This window comes from Loxodonta africana, chromosome 26, assembly GCF_030014295.1.
Source record: "Loxodonta africana isolate mLoxAfr1 chromosome 26, mLoxAfr1.hap2, whole genome shotgun sequence".
NCBI classification, from domain to species: domain Eukaryota; kingdom Metazoa; phylum Chordata; class Mammalia; order Proboscidea; family Elephantidae; genus Loxodonta; species Loxodonta africana.
Genome location: NC_087367.1, coordinates 14389669 through 14407802, shown reverse-complemented (window position 1 = coordinate 14407802; position 18134 = coordinate 14389669). Strand labels below are relative to the sequence as shown.

At 40.5% G+C, this 18134-nt stretch overlaps 1 protein-coding gene across 1 annotated transcript in view; it reads left to right on the top strand.

The window, feature by feature from the left end:
• The window catches only part of MSH2 (mutS homolog 2), an 88208-nt gene that overhangs the window by 40031 nt on the left and 30043 nt on the right, over positions 1-18134 (top strand). Inside the window, exon 8 of the mRNA XM_064277129.1 lies at positions 13403-13512. Within this exon, the coding sequence (XP_064133199.1) occupies positions 13403-13512 (110 nt within the window). The remainder of the gene's footprint in view (positions 1-13402; positions 13513-18134) is intronic.

Genomic DNA, 18134 nt, shown 5'->3' with positions numbered 1-18134 from the left:
TAAAATTTCTGGACTGGGCTATGTATTTTTTCCTTTTTCGTTGGAACCTGCGAGAGCCGGAACTCAACAGGACTGCCTTGTTTTTCTGGGTCTTGAAAGTTTTCCGCCTTTGACAGGGTGCAGTCTTACCACATTTTTATCACTCCTTCTAGCAGAAAGTATTTTGAATTTTCCTTCTCTGACAGGTTTCCACCTTACACAGGCTCCAGCTCTCACATATTTTACTGTAATGATAAAAGTAATAACATAAAAATGTCAGTGCCCATTTCAACCCCAGAAAAGTAACTACTTAATTTTTTGTTATCCTTTTAGACTTACCCCCCTCTTGGCCTGCATTTTAAAGACAACTAACATGTGTTAGCAAGTTACTTTTCCAGGAAGATTGTACTAATTTACAGTTCCAGTCAACAAGACGGACATGAAAATTTTTTTGGATTCTCACCAGCTTTGTTTGCTTTTTATTCTGGTGATAAATTAGTCCATTTTGTTGGAAATGTTTAGTGTGATCTGGGTGCAGGGTGGCTTGAATGGAAGGACAGCAGTGTAGAGATAAAAAACCCACAAGCCCATTGCTGTGGATTCCAATGTATAGTGACCCTTTAGGACAGAGTAGAACTGCCCTATACGGTTTCCAAGGCTTTGGAATCTTTATGGAAGCTGACTGCCACATCTCTCTCCCGTGGAGTGGCTAGCGGGCTGATCACTTAACCATTGTCCCACCTGGGCTCCCTAGAGATAAATATGACTCTTGGCCCAAGAATGTAATTGTAATGCAAAAGCTTTTATCACTGACGGTGAAGATTGAAGAATGCGAAGGTGATTATCCAAGTAGTAATGGAAAGAGAGGAAAGAAGACATTTAAATTATGCTCTACCAAAGATCGGATGAGAAGATTGCTAGAAGACGTGATGGGTGAGAGAAAAAGGAAGAATAACCTCAGGAGGTAACAACAAGCGGAAGAAGATAGTCGTAAATAGTCAGTGGGATCAGAAGAGAAAGGTGAAGAGCAGTGCTATTTTGTCAGAATGACAATAGCAATAAATGAAGAGGAGGAGTGGTGTCAGAGAAAGTATGACTTGCAGATGGGGCTGTGGCAAGTGCCTGTGCTTGACAAAAAGGGATTACATTACCAGGGAATCTGAAAGAAAAAATCAGTGAGGGGAGAGGGCTGGGGAGATAAGGAAAGGTAAGGAGGCCAATAGTGGCTGACACTAGGGAAGGATGAAACTATTTTGATGTTTTACCTGTACTCTTACTGTCCCCTTCTTTGCTAATTTGGTGATTTAGTTAATCTAGCCCATATTAATATGAATATTTATTATAAACTTTTGTTAGTGGTATCTTACCAGCCCTTTTTTTCACCTACATAGACTTTTAAACCCTTTTCACAAGTATATTATTAAAAGGGCCAGATGAAGTTTAATTATACTTAATAATACTTACAGATTGGAATAAATGGTACAAGGAATTTATGTAAAATGAGTCAGGAGAATGTGGGCATAGAATGAATTGTTTAAATCTTTGATAATTGAAACATCCTTTTGTTAGCATTTGCCAAAATTGTTAGTAGAATGAAAAATGTTAATACTTAGTTTAGACTTGAGGGTGATTTCCCCAACCATACGGGCTGTGTCTGGAAGGTCTGTGTATTTAGCTTGTGACTAATAGTAGGTCTTGGGTCTGAGTTAGGGTCAGAGGACACATGTAAAGAGGCTCCTTAGATCTGCTGTTCATAACTGCCCTAGAGTTAATTTTGATTCTCATGTTTCTGGTTCATTTAACTTGATTAGGAAGCCTTGGTGGCTGCCCCTTAATTATTTTGCAAGCCATCTCTAATTACTTTCAGTTATTTTAAATAAAGTGTTGTAAATGATTTGAGAGAAAAGACATTTACTAGTAATTTAAGTGCAATTACAGCCAATTTACCTAGCAACCTCATCTTTGCCAAATATAGGTCTAGGAAAGCCTTCTCTGAAGTGGGAAGCTGGGATCTGTGACCTAGTTGGCTGCTGCCAGTGGTGAAAAAAAACAGGTTTGCAAGCATAGATGCCTAAAGGGGCCCAGCAGGTAACAGATGAGTAAAACAGTGGTGAAGGAATACTTTGGTGAACTAGAGAACTGATGTTCTGACTAATGTTGGTCAGCCCATCTGATTATTGCCATATGGGAATTCTGGCCGAGTATCTCCCATGTGGACCTATTTTTCAGTGTCTCATCTGAATTCATCCTCTCCTCTCTAAGCTCTTTAGTGTCGTCTAGTTCAGTTGTCAGGAGGGACCAGTCCCTGGAGAAGGACATCATGTTTGGTAAATTAGAGGGTCAGCGGAAAAGAGGAAGACCCTTGATGAGATGGATTGACATAGTGGCTGCAACAGTGGGCTCAGACATAGCAATGATTGTGAGGATGGCACAGGACCGGGAAGGATCTGTTGTACAGAAAGTCACTGTGAGTTGGAATGGGCTCCTCGGCACCTAAAAAAACAATTCGGTCAATGGTCCCGTTGTCCACCCAGTTGCCTAAGCCTTGGGAATCGGTCCTGATACTTCTCTTCTCCCTCGTTGCATTCACTCAGTCACCAAGTCCTAGTGATTCTACATCATAAATATTCTTCACCTCTGTCAGCTTCCCATCTCCACTGCCCACCGTAGTCTAGGCTGTAATCATTTCTTACCTGAGCTCTCCATCGCCTCTGAACTGGTCTTGCTGCCCCTTGTCTTGGCTTTCTCTATTATCTTACTCCTGCCAACTATCTTAACCCTTTTATGCCTCTTGGGGACAGAATGTGCCCACAAATATTTTCAGGCTCTCAGGTTTCTTGGGAGACTACTTTTCCCACCAAGTATTTGTTGCCCTCCAGTGGAAGCTTGTGTAATGAAAAATAAAAGACACTGGAAAAAGTAATAGGTTAAAAAGAAATGGTTAAACACAAATATGCATGTGTCATTAACCTGCTTTCACCCCTTAGAGGTTTTTCAACTGCCCTTATGATTTACAAGGCTCTCTTGTGAATTATCGCCTCTGCCTACCTCTTCTTCTGTCCGTTCCTCACTAGTTCTGATTGCCAATATTATTTAGACATTTTTGGCCTTGACCCACAAATAGGAAATAAATTTTTTATCGTGACGCAGTACATACCTGTGCCATATATATAAAAATTGAAATAATTGTATAATGAAGTGTATAAAGCTGAAACAACAATGTTACTTTGTACTTTGACATTTTCTGTTTTATTTCATTGGAAAAAAATGCTAGTTGAGATTTACTAAATTAATTATATGACCCACTGATGGACAGAGGAGTCCTGGTGTGGCAGTGGTTAAAGCGCTCAGTTGCTAACTAGCAGGTTGGCAGTTTGCATCCACCAGCTCTTCCTCAGGAGAGAGATATGGCAGCCTGCTTCCATAAAGATGTTCAGCCTTGGAAACCCTTTGGGCAGTTCCACTTTTTCCTATAGGGTTGTTAATGAACAAAGGCCTGAAATTTGAAAAACATTGTTCTGTCAGTCTGAGTGAACTTGAACATCCCCCAGATAGCAAATAGACTACACACTCTCATCTCTAGGCCTTTGTATGTGCTGTTTGTTTGAACTTAGGACATCTATCCCTTCCCATCTTGCCTGGCTTTATTCCTCTTATCTTTGGATTTCTCCTTAAAAGTCATTTCTTTGGAGAAGCCTTCCTTGTCTCTAGATTTGGGTAAACTCCTGGCCCTGGTCACGTGTTTCCAAAGCTCCCTATATTTTCCCTGTCTTTATACTTGCCACATTTCTTTGTAATTACTCGATGGGTGTGTGCCACCCCACCACCCACCCCAAGAGCATAGCAGCAGGAAGATGAGGACTGAGCGTTCCAGCCCAGTGCCTCGCATGTAGTAGGCACTCGGTAACTTCTTTTTGGGGACTGAGAGGGTACCACTTAACGTGGGAGGGAGAATGTGAATGAACATGCTGGAGGGAAGCTGAAAATTAAACAGTGTAGGAATGGGGAACTACTCAGTTAAAGATGGATGGTCGTGGAAGGAGCTCTCCAGATGCTTTGTCTTGCCACTCTGTTTAAGAGACCCTGAAAACTTGCAGTATTCCGTATTTTACTTCAGTCCGTACTGATAACGGTGTACTGACCAGCTAACCAGTTGCTGTCGAGTTGATTCTGACTCATGACGACCCCACGTGTTGCAGAGTAGAACTGTGCTCCAGAGGGTTTGCAAGGCTGTGACTTTTTGGAAGCAGATCACCTGGCCTTTCTTCCGAGGTGCTTCTGGGTGGGTTCGAGCCTCCAGCATTTTGGTTAGTCGTCAAGTGCTTAACCATTTGTGCCACCCAGGGCCTCCTGAGCTTACACTCGAAGATATTAATTGATTGCTTACATCCTAACAAAGGACTAGTATCCAGGGGCTGTTGTAGAAGATGAGGAATTAGAAGCAGCAGCAGGAAGCAGAGGGTCAGTAGACGAGTGAGAACTCACCGTGTTCCAGTCACCACTAGCTGCTGAGGCTGTGGCGGCGAGCAGAAACCGCCTGTCTCTGCCTCTCAGGAGTGGGAGGGAAGCAGACATTGAACAGGCAAGCACACAAATACAGATATGATTTTGATAGTTGTCATGACAGGAAAATCCTGAAATAACAAGAAAGTGCAACGTTTTCTATTTTGGTAATACAAATGCCAACGTATTTTTTATTGTGTTTTTGTCAACTGCAAGTTAGCATTTCTGACTTCACCAGAGATGCCCTCCTTAGTATTTTTCTCAGTCTGTGAATAAATGGCGTGAACATTGGCGCAGTGGAGAAGATAAGCCCTAGCGTTGTCGTTGATACACCAGCTAAGGTTTTGACTTAGGAGATGACCTCAGTATCGTTCCCAGAATGCTTACCTCTGATAGGCGTACAGGTCTTCAGTTTGTCCTGAAATTTGTTACACTTTTTATTATAGTAGGTGACGGCGAAGCTTTTTAATAGTGATTGGATTATGCTTTAGGTTGTTAGACGAGTATAAATACTTGTGCTTATTGAGTTAAATATCACAGCAGTTTATGAGGCACACAGCTGCGTTCGTAAAGATGAAATCTTCAAGGAGTCATAAATGAATCTTCAGGTGCGGACAGTGAACCCGGAGTTCTTACACAAATTATTTAGTGGTTTCATTACTTGGACATTTCACATTTTGACTCATTGAAGAAGCTAACAATTATCTCCCCATGTGATCTTTGGTATCTGTGCTAGATAAGTGTCAGGTGTATCAAAGCTCATGACCAGTGACGGTTGCTTCATCAGTCCCTTGCTCTCTTCATATTCATAACAAATATTTTATTAGTTGCCTCCTTTGTGCCAGGTACTGTCCAGGGCACAATGGTCGAGAAGACAGCTGGACCCTGTTCTTGGGGAGGTTCTGTAATAGTAGGGGGTAGAGAGAGCCCACTACGAGCCAAAAAAAAGGTTGGCGTTTTGAACCAGCCAGAGGCACCTTGGAAGATGGGTCTGGCTGGCTGCTGCCGAAAGGTCACAGCCTTGAAAACCCTGTGGAGCAGTTCTACTCTGTATACATGGGGTCGCCATGAGTTGGAATTGACTCGACGGCAACCAACAACAGAGGGAGACAGACAATAACCAAATAAATGAGCAAGAATTTAAAATAATAATACATAAAATAAAGAAAGCGTGGTATATCGATGTGATAGACTGACTTGGCTGGGGTGATGGTAGACATTAGATCAGGGGGTCAAAGCAAGGCGAGGCATCGCTGTCCGACTTAAGGCTTGAGTGGTGAGAAGGAACCAGCTGTTGAGAGCTGGGAGAGGGCTAGTGGAATCAACCACTGCGAGTGCCCTAAGTTTGGAATCAGTTTGGCATAGGCTTGGTTTGTTGAAGGAGCGGAGGAGATCTAGAGCGGCTGAGCATAGAACGTAGAGAACAGAAGTAACGTTGGTAGGAGTTGAGGGAGGCACGACTTATCAGGTTTTTAACCTATTTTGTGTTGTGAACCCTTTTGGCTTCTGATGAAGCCTGTGAACCTTTTCTCAGAATACTGGTTTTGAATGCATAAAATAAAACACTTAGAATTACACGTGAAACCAGTTATATTGAAATATACCATAAGACAAGTTCTTGATACAGAAATGTGTCCTTTTTATTAATGTGTTACATAACCTGATCTGACAGAAGGTCTACCGACTCCTTTAAATTGAAATAATGATGAGTTTAAATAATGCTTCAAGATATCCCCCCAAACTATAATATGATAGGAAAAGATATCAAGGAGTTTGATTGGTGACAGAGCCAACGCTACTATGGGTTATTGTTTACATTAGTAATGGAAGCAAATGCTAGATTGTGGTGAGAAGTTAGAGAAAATACAGGCGTAATTTACTGTTCATGTGCTACTCTGAATTCCAGGAGTCTGGCCCTTCAGACTCTAGGGTAGATCATGGGGCTGTCTAGGCTGTCACACCTAGTAGAGAATGGATCTTATAAAAAGGTTGGAAGTTGACATCTAGCCTTCAGTACAAGTTACAAGTTGTTGTTACTTGCTGTCAAGTTGATTCCAGCTCATAGCGACCCTATGTGTGTAGAGTAAAACTGTTCCATAGGGTTTTCAAGGCTGTGACCTTTCGGAAGCAGGTTGCCAGGCCTGTCTTCCAAGGTGCCTCTGGGTGGGTTCGAACCACCAGCCTTTCAGCTAGTAGTCATGGGCTTAACCATTGGTGCCACCCAGGGACAGAAGTTAAAAGTAAGGGAAGGAACTCAGGGTGCTAGTGAGAGCTTGAGGATTGGGAGCAGGTGAGCTCAGAAGGGTCCTTATAGACTGAGAAGAGCTGCAGCAAGTTGGGCCTGTGTGTTTGAGAGATCAGAGGACATGTTGAGGCTGACATGTAGGTTCTGAAATTTTTACAGGTATTTCTCTGACAATGCCATCTGTGCATTCTTGGAAAACCTTACCTTTATTTATTTTTTTTTAATTGTGCTTTAAGTGAAAGTTTACAGTTCGGGTCGGTTTCTCACAGAAAAACTTATACACACATTGTTGTATGACCCTAGCTGCCCTCCCTGTAATGTGACAGCACACTCTTCCTCTCTACCCTGTATTTCCCGTGTCCGTTCAGCCAGCTCCTGTTTCCCTCTGCCTTCTTCTCTCGCCTCTGGACAGGAGCTGCCCACATAGTCTTATGTGTCTACTTGAGCTAAGCGCAGTCCTCACCAGTGTCATTTTATGTCTTATAGTCCAGTTTAATCTTTGTCTGAAGAGTTGGCTTCGGGAATGGTTTTAAATTTAGGCTAACAGAGAGTCCAGGGGCCATGTCCTCCAGGGTCCCTCCAGTCTCAGTCAGATCATGAAGTCTGATCTTTTTACTAGAACTTGAGTTCTGCACCTCTCATTTCTCCTGCTCCATCAGGGACTCTGTTGTGTTCCCTATCAGGCATCCTGCTCCATCAGGGACTCTCTGTTGTGCTCCCCATCAGGCAGTCATTGGTAGTAGCTGGGCACCATCTAGTTCTTCTGGTCTCAGGCTGATGGAGTCTCTGGTTTATGTGGCCCTTTCTGTCTCTTGGGCTCATATTTTCCTATGTCTTTGGTGTTCTTCATTCTCCTTTGCTCCAGGTGTGTTTGGACCAATTGATGCATCTTAGATGGCTGCTTGGTAGTTTTTAAGACCCCAAAAACCTTCACTTCTTCAAACTCACCTAGAAAAAGAGCTTTTAGAAAAAACAGAGTTGTGGTAGATCTCAAATCTATGGAATTTTTTAAAGAAAAGCATTAATAAACTTTAGTAAAAAGAGTGGCCACCGTAAATCTCCATGGCGTTTGTACCCAGCATCACAAGTAACTCTTTGCAGCCTTAGACTCTGGGGCTCTTGTTTCCTCCTTTGGCGGCATTTACTTTTAATGCAGGTCACTTTGTTGCTCACTTTCTATTTGTTCAAGTTGTAGGGACAGTTCTCTGATTTTGGCTCTTTCTTCTTTTTGTATGTGTGCATTTATTGATATAAATTGACCTCTGAGCGCTGCTTTTGCTGTGTCCCAGAGGTTTTGATAGGAAGTGTTTTCATTCTTGTTGCATTCTATGAATTTCTTTATTCCCTCCTTAATGTCTTTTGTAACCCAGTCTTTTTTCAGCAGGGTATTGTTCAGTTTCCAAGTATTTGATTTCTTTTCCCTAATTTTTCTGTTATTGATTTCCACTTTTATGGCCTTATGGTCTGAGAAGATGCTTTGTAATATTTTGATGTTTTGGATTCTGAAGAGGTTTGTTTTATGACCTAATATGTGGTCTATTTTGGAGAATGTTCCATGTGCGCTAGGAAAGTATACTTTGCAGCAGTTGGGTGGAGAGTTCTGTATAAGTCAATGAGGTCAAGTTGGTTGAATGTAGCAATTAGGTCTTCCATGTCTCTATTGAGGTTCTTACTGGATGTCCTGTCCTTCTCCAAAAGTGGTGTGTTGAAGTCTCCTACTATAATCGTGGAGGTGTCTATCTCACTTTTCAGTTCTGTTAAAGTTTGTTTTGTGTATCTTGCAGCCATGTCATTGGGTGCATAAATATTTAATATGGTTATATCTTCCTGGTCAATTGTCCCATTAATCATTATGTAGTGTCCTTCTTTATCCCTTGTGGTAGATTTAACTTTAAAGTCTATTTTGTCAGAAATTAATATTGCTACTCCTGCTCTTTTTTGCTTATTGTTTGCTTGATATATTTTTTTCCATCCTTTGAGTTTTAGTTTGTGTCTCTAAGTCTAAGGTGTGTCTCTTGTAGGCAGCATATATACGGATCGTGCTTCTTTATCCAGTCTGAGACTGCCTCTTTATTGGTGTGTTTAGTCCATTTACATTCAGCATAATTATAGATAAATATGTGTTTAGTGCTTTCATTTTGATGCCTTTTTATGTGTGTTGTTGACAATTTCATTTTTCCACTTACTTTTTTGTGCTGAGACATTTTTCTTTGTAAATTGTGTGTTCCTCATTTTCATAGTATTTGACTTTATGTTTGCTGAGTCACTATGTTTTTCTTGGTTTTTATTTTGAGTTATGGAGTTGTAATACCTCTCGGTGGTTACCTTAATATTTACCCCTATTTTTCTAAGTCAAAACCTAACTTGTATTGTCCTATATCGCCTTGTATCCCTCTCCATATGGCAGTTCTATGCCACCTGTATTTAGTCCCTCTTTTTGATTATTATGATCTTTTACATATTGACTTCAATGATTCCCTGTTTTGAGCGTTTTTTTTTCTTTTTAAAATTAATCTTAATTTGTTTTTGTAATTTCCCTATTTGAGTTGATACCAGGATGCTCTGTTCTGTGACCTTGTGTTGTGCTGGTATCTGATATTATTGGTTTTCTGACCAAACAATATCCTTTAGTATTTCTTGTAGCTTTGGTTTGGTTTTTGCAAATTCTCTAAGCTTGTGTTTATCTGTAAATGTTTTAATTTCGCCTTCATATTTAAGAGAGAGTTTTGCTGGATATATGATCCTTGGCTGGCAGTTTTTCTTCTTCAGTGCTCTCTATATGTCATTCCATTGCCTTCTTGACTGTATGGTTTCTGCTGAGTAGTCTGAACTTATTGATTCTCCTTTGTAGGAGACCTTTCTTTTATCCCTGGCTGCTTTTAAAATTTTCTCTTTATTTTTGGTTTTGGCAAGTTTGATGATAATATGTCTTGGTGATTTTCTTTTTGGATCAGTCTTAAATGGGGTTCAGTGAGCATCTTGGATAGATATCCTTTCGTCTTCCATGATGTCAGGGAAGTTTTCTGCCAACAGGTCTTCAACTATTCTCTCTGTATTTTCTGTTATCCCTCCCTGTTCTGGGACTCCAATCACACGCAAGTTATTCTTCTTGATAGAGTCCCACATGATTCTTAGGGTTTCTTCATTTTTTAAAATTCTTTTATCTGATTTTTTTTCCAGCTATATTGGTGTCAATTCCCTGGTCCTCCAGATCCCCCACCCTGCATTCCAATTGCTCGAGTCTGCTCCTCTGACTTCCTATTGCATTGTCTAATTCTGTAATTGTATTGTTAATCTTTTGGATTTCTGGATGCTGTTGCTCTATGGATTCTTGCAACTTATTAATTTTTCCACTATGTTCTTGAATAATCTTTTTGAGTTCTTCAACTACTTTATCAGTGTGTTCCTTGGCTTTTTCTGTAGATTGCCTTATTTCATTTCTGAGGTCATCCCTGATGTCTTGAAGCATTCTGTAAATTAGTTTTTTATATTCTGCATCTGGCAATTCCAGGATTGTATCTTCATTTGGGAAAGATTTTGATTCTTTTGTTTGGGGGGTTGTAGAAGCTGTCATGGTCTGCTTCTTTATGTGGTTTGATATCGACTGCTGTCTCCGAGCCATCTCTAAGATATTGTAGTGATTTATGTTTGCTCACTGAGTCGTATCTTGTTTTGTTTTCTTTCAGTGTACGTGGATGGGCTACTAGATTGCGCTGTCTTGATTGTTGTAGCCCTTGAGTCACTTATGTCCTACTACCAGCTGGTTTGGGCTGTTACCAGATATATAAGCCTAAGAGTCCATTCACTATTCTTGAGTAGAATCTGATTTTGGGTCATCAAGTGTGTGGTGCAGACTGTCACCTATCCACCTCGAGAAGTAGTGGTGATAGTTGTGTGCACCAGATTCTAGTAGCAGCGGGGGTTCACACTCCAGGGGGGGCAGGATGCTGACAGGCTTCCCCCAAGTGCCAGTGAGGTTGGTGTGTCTCTATTCCTAAAGGACTTTGGTGGGTGGGCTCTGCAGCTGTACCTTACCCCCCCAATGCAAGTACCACTACAGATTGGTAGGTGTCACCCTCCTTAGACCCCTAAGGCAGGAGGTTAGGTGGTCTGGGGGGAGCTTCAGCCCTCAGTTCCCTGTTGTGGCCCAGCGAGGGCTCTGTTGAATACGCAGAGATATCAGACCTGGGAAACTTGTCTTTCCAGTAATCTGCTAAAACAATTACAGTCAGATCCCTATCAGAATTGCCTTTGCATTATAATAGCCACCTTGTTCCGTGTAGGGATGAAAGCCCCAGAGTGTGGATCTCATATGCTTGGCTGGAGCTGGTTCTGTGTTTTTAGTCCAATTACGGAAGGATTTTTGGTCCCTGGGTTTTTGTAGCTGCTTCTCTTAGGCCAGGAGAATGGGTTAGGAAAAGACCAAAAAAAGAGAAAGAAAAACCGCAGAGCAGTTCACTCTCTGGCTCAGGAAATTCCAATGTTAATGAAGCCGCCTGGGAAGGGGAGGGGAGGGTTCAGATAAATAGGAGAGAGTAGCACCCCGGAATATAGACAAAGTTACTTATCTTGGTTGGGATGACTGTTTTATCTGAGATTCCCAAGGGGCCGTCGACTGTGTGCCCTGGCTGGGTAGAGATTGCCCCCGAGGGTCAGGCCGCGTCCCGTGCTTGCGCTGTCTCAGAAGCTGTGGTTAGTTCCTCCGCTCCCAGTCCAAAGCCCAGCGTCAAGGTTCCCTGGCTGGGCTTCCCCCGAGGTCAGTTCAGGGGCTAGGACTGCGTCCTGCATTTGCGCCGTCTCAGGATGCTGTGCTCTGCTCCCCTGCGCCCAGTCCAAAGCCCCGCACCAAGGTTTCCTGACTGGGACGCTGGCTCCAGGCTCCGAAGACAGTTGCTGCTTCCCCGTGGTTGCTTGTTCTCTCGTTAGCCGCGTCAGTGTGCAGCCTGCTTGCGCTGGCTGAGTCTTTGTCACTCAGGTCAACTCTTTAGATCTGTGTCTGATGGTCAGGTTTCGTAGATTGTCACGTATGTGATCGATTCACTTGTTTTTCCGAATCTTTGTTGCAAGAGGGATCCGAGGTAGCTTCTACCTAGTCAGCCGTCTTGGCCTGTCAGTGCAGGTCACTTTGATCAAAATTAGACATCTGAACTAGGTATAGAATTCAATCAATTGTTTTTTAACACTGGCAAATGTTTTTGTACCACACGTATACTCTGTTTGGCCAAATATCTTAATGTAGTAGAAAGAACAGTGGACATTAAGCCAACTAGTATGAGATTCATACATGGCTACTACAGCTTACTCTTTAATTGTGTGAAAGCTTACCCTCGATCGCTTCAAAATACCAGCGGGCTGGGGGGAAAGTCACACAGGAACCAGTGCCACCTCTGCATTTTGTTAACATTGTTTCCCTATTCACCAGTAGTGAATGAGCTGGTTTGGAATAAAGAAGAACCAGGCAATGGTAGCACACCAGACATTATGTGGGCAAGGTGGTGTTTCTAGACTGGCAAATACTGTTTCACACATACGTGCTATTTTCTAAGTATGTGTAGCTTTTGTTGTGATTAATAATAAAACATGAATTCTTATAATGGTTTTGCTGCCTTCATGGTAGTGTTTCATCATTATTTTCCTGAATCAAAAGCTGCTAAAATTTCTGGAAAAGATGGGGAACCAACAGGAACAACTGCAGTGTAGTAGAGATCACTCGCAGAATTTTAAGGCAATGTATTGGAGATCAGAAAGAAACTTTGTGTTATTGCAGATGATAATACCGTTGTTGGTACCTGCTGGTGAGCTTCTGTGTGTTGTGTTGTGCGCTTTACGAACTGGTGTGGTATGTACTTACTTATTCCTCTTCTGAGTAGCTATTGTTATTATTACCACTGTACAGATAAGGCAATGGGAGCTCACAGTAACCTTCTCAAGATCACAAAGCCAGTAAGGAGCAGAGCCGGAATTGGCATCCGGGTTCCTGGCTCTTAATTTTAAACTTAAGCCCTTCATACTGTATACCAAAACTGTTGCTTCGTGTACTCCTCACATAATTCCCCAGCAAGTACTCTTAAATTATTAGCAGGTGTCGTTGAGTCAGCTCCGACTCATAGCGACCTTATGCGTAACAAAACAAAACGTTGCCTGGTCCTGAGCCATCGTCCCGATTGCTGGTGTGTCTGAGTCCATTTTAAATAGCATCAGGTAAAGTTCCATTGTGTGACTATGTGGCTTGATTTAACCTCTGTTAATAAAAAAAAAAAAAAAAATTTTTTTTTAATTGGAACACTGTGTTATTCATGGGAATTAGGAATATAAGGTAAGTTATTTTAATGGCTTTGACTTTAGGTTATGAAATCTACAAAGAAATGAAATTTATTTGGTTGTAATTAATGCCTGTGTTTCTGGTACTGCTTATGATGGAGATTGCAGACTGGCAGGGGGCAGTGTTTTACTAGCGTGAACTCTGAGTGCCACGTCATTTTCCTTCTGTAAAATAGAAAACTTAAACACATTCGAATTAAAGTATCTGAGTAAATAGTAACTTTGGAGACCTACAGCACTGTTTGTGCTTTTTGGATGCAATGATGCTCCTTATCTCAGTTGAGTTTCTGTGATCTGTAGTCTTCTGTTTTAAAGAATAGAGCCTTTTTATTTATCTTTTTTGTTCTCTTTTAGGAAAACACCAGTCCTTGTTGTTGGCCATTTTTGTGACCCCTCTTGTCGATCTTCGTTCCGATTTCTCCAAGTTTCAGGAAATGATAGAAACAACTTTAGACATGGATCAGGTATGCAGTATGCTGCTTAATTGAAAGAATAAAATATTTTTGAAAGGCAAAGGCCCCTTTGAAAAGTTACCTTTTGGATTTCTTTTTTCAGTCTAATTTTGTCAGTGTGGCGTGGTACCTGTTAAGAGATGGTGGATGTGAGTTTAAGTGATAAGTGGGAAAAAGTTTTGTTTTTAAGAGCAGTTGTTTCACTGGATGAAAATTCAGAAAGATTAACAGAGGAAATACGTATTGGGCCTGATTGGCCTGGTTAAAGAAAATTTCGTAAATAAAAGATTTCACATATGTGAGGAAAGTTAGAGTAACTGGAAAAGGGAAGAAGAAAAAGATGAATGTGGAGCACAAGAGAAGACAACTTCCTTTTATTTATTTCCCACATAGGGAAAGTCTTTGGGGGAGAAGATGGAAGTACCTCTGTGTCTCCTAAATGGTCATTGGATGCAACTAAAAAGTTAACTTAAGTATTTTTTAGTTTCAAATTTCTTGTTAGTGGAGAAAAACATTTAGGGTTTAAATAATCTGTATCCTGAAGTGTCTAGCAATTTTGAGCAGTCATTTATATATAAAACATGGATCTCATTACTGAAATGGTTAAAAACATAGCAAAATGATTTTGAAAGCAATGTTTATGGAATGGTAAAATTTTATTTTGTATCTGTTAAAAATTTTATATTAAATACTTTGGGGCTTGTCAAAAGGCCCGTGAATGTAGTGTTATAAAATTATGTGAAAAATTTTTAAATATTTTTAAAAAAATTTCTAAATTACACTTCTTGTTAAAAGTGATCATGCAGGGCATATGCACTTGTATTATTCATGTTAAAGTAACAGCTTGCTGATGGTTAGATTCTTTGCATTTTTCTTAAAACTTGAGAGAGAATGTGAGTTAACATTTGCCTTACGTGGTGTTGATATACTTTGTTTTTACTGGCTCATTAACTACGGTGTAAAGAACTTAAGCCCCATTTGCTCCGTGCACTCTAGATTTAAAAAAAGTGTGTGTGTGTGCGTGCGTGTGTGTGTACGTGTGCGTAAACATGTCAATTTCCTGATAATTTGTCAGGAATGGGTGCTAGGGCAATCTTTTCCATTTACTTGTAGGTTAAGCAGCCAAAAAACTTAGATTGTTCACCTCTTGTTTAGGAAAACTTTGACTTTGGCTATTGTTTCCTCTGTAATAAAAAATTGTTACTAGAAGAATGACTTTAGGTGTTTAACTTTTAGACCAATGAGGAGGCAGCAATACTGGTCAGAGACATCTGGTAGCTTAATTACCGCCCTCCCCTCCAGGATGTGTCTTTCCCTGAGATTGGGGAGAGGTGGATATTTGTAAGCATGGTGCAGTTCCTGAACGGAAAAACAACACACACACACAAGAAAACCCTGATAAGGAGGCAAGGGGCCTTGGTGCACAACGGTTAACCTCCCGATTGCTAGCCAAAAGGCTGGCAGTTTGAGCTCACCCAGCAGCTCCTCGTGAGAAAAACGGGTTCAAGCTGCCGACCTTTCAGTTAGCAGCCAAACACTTAACCATACCTTCTTTATCCTGTTACAAACCTTTAAGCTTGTCTCAGGTTATAAGGTGAATTCAACCCTTCACTGTCATTGTAGATATTTGTGATGAATTTAGACGTTTAGATTACATGACTCAGAACCACTTTGAGAAAACCTCAAGGGGCTATTAGTTGTGTCATGTTTGATTGCTGAAAGCTTCACTAACTGTTTTCCAACTGTGCACTTAGAGTTCATGAGGTGAAGGGAGCAGCCATTTACATGCGTGGCTTGGTTGGTTTTTTCCCCTAAGCTTGGCCTTATGTATAATGCTTCAGGTGTTTTCGTGGCTGCTTTCCATAAATCTTGAAGCCCTGGTGGTGCAGTGGTTAAGAGCTGTGGCTGCCAATGAGAAGGTCGGCAGTTTGAATCCACCAGCCACTCCTTGGAAACCTTATAGGGCAGTTCTACTCTGTCCTATAGGGTCGCTATGAATCAGCGACTCAGTGGCAGTGGGTTTCCATAAATCTTATAGAAAGATTTTCTATTTCTGAAGTAAACGCAGATTAAAACCATCCCTAAACAAGGCTCAAAAAAAGACAGTTATTTTTCACACATACACACACAAATAGTTTCGGTTAGTTTGGGCGATTTGGTGAAACATACTAAATTTTTCTATGATGCATTTGGGCCATTTTATCTTTTGACTATTAGTTTTCACATGTATTTATCATTAACATTTCATTTATTATTGGAAAAATAATAAATTCATGGGATTGTCCCTCACAACAAAGTATTGTTCCACCCAAATGCCAGTAATGCTTATGGTCTTTTTATATTTATTTATAGACTAGTGAATAGATAAATAAGGATAAAGTAGAGAAATGAGCTCATACTGTAGATGTTGTTTCTTACTTTAAAAGAATTAAAAATTTCTGTAAAAATTTTCTAGGAAATGCATTTAAAAAAAAAAAAACACAAATGTTCTTAGCTTTATTCACAATAGTCACATACTGGAAACAACCCTAATCCCATCAATTAAAAAAAAAAAAACGGTTGCCATCGAGTCAATCCCAACTCATAGCAACCGTATAGGACAGAGAAGAACTGCCGCAGAGAGTTTCCAAGGAGCACCTGGTGAATTAGAACTGCCAGCCTTTTGGTTAACAGCCATAGCACTTAACTACTACGCCACCAGGGTTTCTAATAGGTGAATAAATAATCAAATTGTGGTATATTCATGCAGTGAAATACTACTCAGCCAAAAAAAGAAAAGAGCTACTGGTATACACAGTGACATGAATGAATCTCAAAAACAATATTCCTGGTAAAAGGAGCTTGTCACACACAAGAAAAAAAAAACGTGTACTATATGATTTCATTTATATAAAATTCTAGAAAAGACGAATCTCTTTTTACTCTTCTGCCAATGTCTGTTGATTTTGCAGAAGCTGATAATTTTTATGAGATTGCATTTGTCTGTTTTGTCTTCTTCATGCATTTGTTGTCAGGCTTGTTAGCCTATTTTTACAGAAAATTCAGCCCCATGGTTTTCTCCCAGGAATTTTATGATTTTAGGGTTGATCCATTTTGAGTTAGCTTTTGTGTTTGCCATGAGGTGTGGGTCATGTTTCAGTTTTCTGCAGGCGGATATCCAGTTTTGCCAGCACCATTTATTAAACTGTCTCTGCACCCACTGAATGGAATTTGACCCCTTGTCAAAGATCAGTGACCCCTTGTCAAAGATCAGTTGTCCATACCTGGCTGGATTTATTTCTGGGTTCTTAGTTCTGAGTTCCCAATTCTGTTCCACTGGTCTATGAGTCTGTTGTTGAACCAGTACCAGGCTGTTTTGATTACAGTGTTTGTATAGTATGTTTTGTTATCAGGGAGTGTGAGGCCTCCTGCTTTATTCTTTGTCTTTAATATCGCTTCGGCTATTTCGGGCTTTTCCATTCCGGTAAAGAATGTTGTTGGGATGTATATCGGGCTTGCACTGAATCTGCAGATCACTTTAGGTGGTATTGACGTTTTCAGCATATTCCCATCTGTGAGCACGGCATATGTTTCCACTTTTGTAGGTCTTTTAGTCTCTTGTAGTGGTGTTTTATAATTCTCATTGTAAAAATCTTTTATCTACCTGGTTAGGTTAATCCCTAGGTATTTTATTGATTTGGAGGCTGTTGTAAATGGTATTGTTTTCTTGATTCTTTTTTCAAGTGGTCTTTGTTAGTGTAGAGGGACCCGACTGATTTTTGTGTGTTGACCTTGTATCCTGCAACATTACTAAATTCTTTTACTAGTTCCAGCAAAGCTGTCTTGTGGAATCTTTAGTCTTCTATGTATAGGATCGTGTCTTCTTCAGATGGTGATAATTTTCTTTCTTTTCCAATTTGGATACCTTTTATTACTCTTTCTTATTGCTCAGGCTAGGACTTCCAGCACACTGTTGAATAAGATCAGTGATAATGGGCATCGTTGTCTCATTCCCATTCTCAGAGGAAAAGTTCTCAGCCTTTCTCCGTTGAGTCTGATGTTGGCTATTGGTTTGTCATATATGCCCTTAATACGTTGAGGAATTTCCCTACTATTCGAGGAATTTCCCTACTATTCCTATTTTGCTGAGAGTTTTTATCAGGAAAGGGTGTTGAATTTTATTTAATACCTTTCCTGCATTGATTGATATGATCATGTGGCTCTTTTCCTTTGTTTTATTTATGTGGTAGATTACATACTTTCATTTTCTAATGTTGAACCACTCTTGTAATCCTGGTATGAATCCCACTTGATCATGGTGTATGATTTTTTTGATATGTTGCTGTAGTCTGTTGGCTAGAATGTTGTTGAAAACTTTTGCATCTATGTTCTTAAGGGACATCGATCTGTAGTTTTCTTTTTTTGTGGTGTCTTTGCTTGGTTTCAGTATCAGGGTTATGCTGGCTTCATGGAGGGAGTTTGGTAGTGTTCCTTCCTCTTCTGTGTTTTTGAAGAGATTGAGTAGGATTTGGTATCAGCTCTTCTCTGAATGTTTGGTGGAATTCTCCAGCGTAGCCATCTGGTTCTGGGTTTTTTTGTTACTGTTGTTGCTAGTTGGTGTGTGTGTACGTGCTTCAGGTAAAAATTTACAGCTC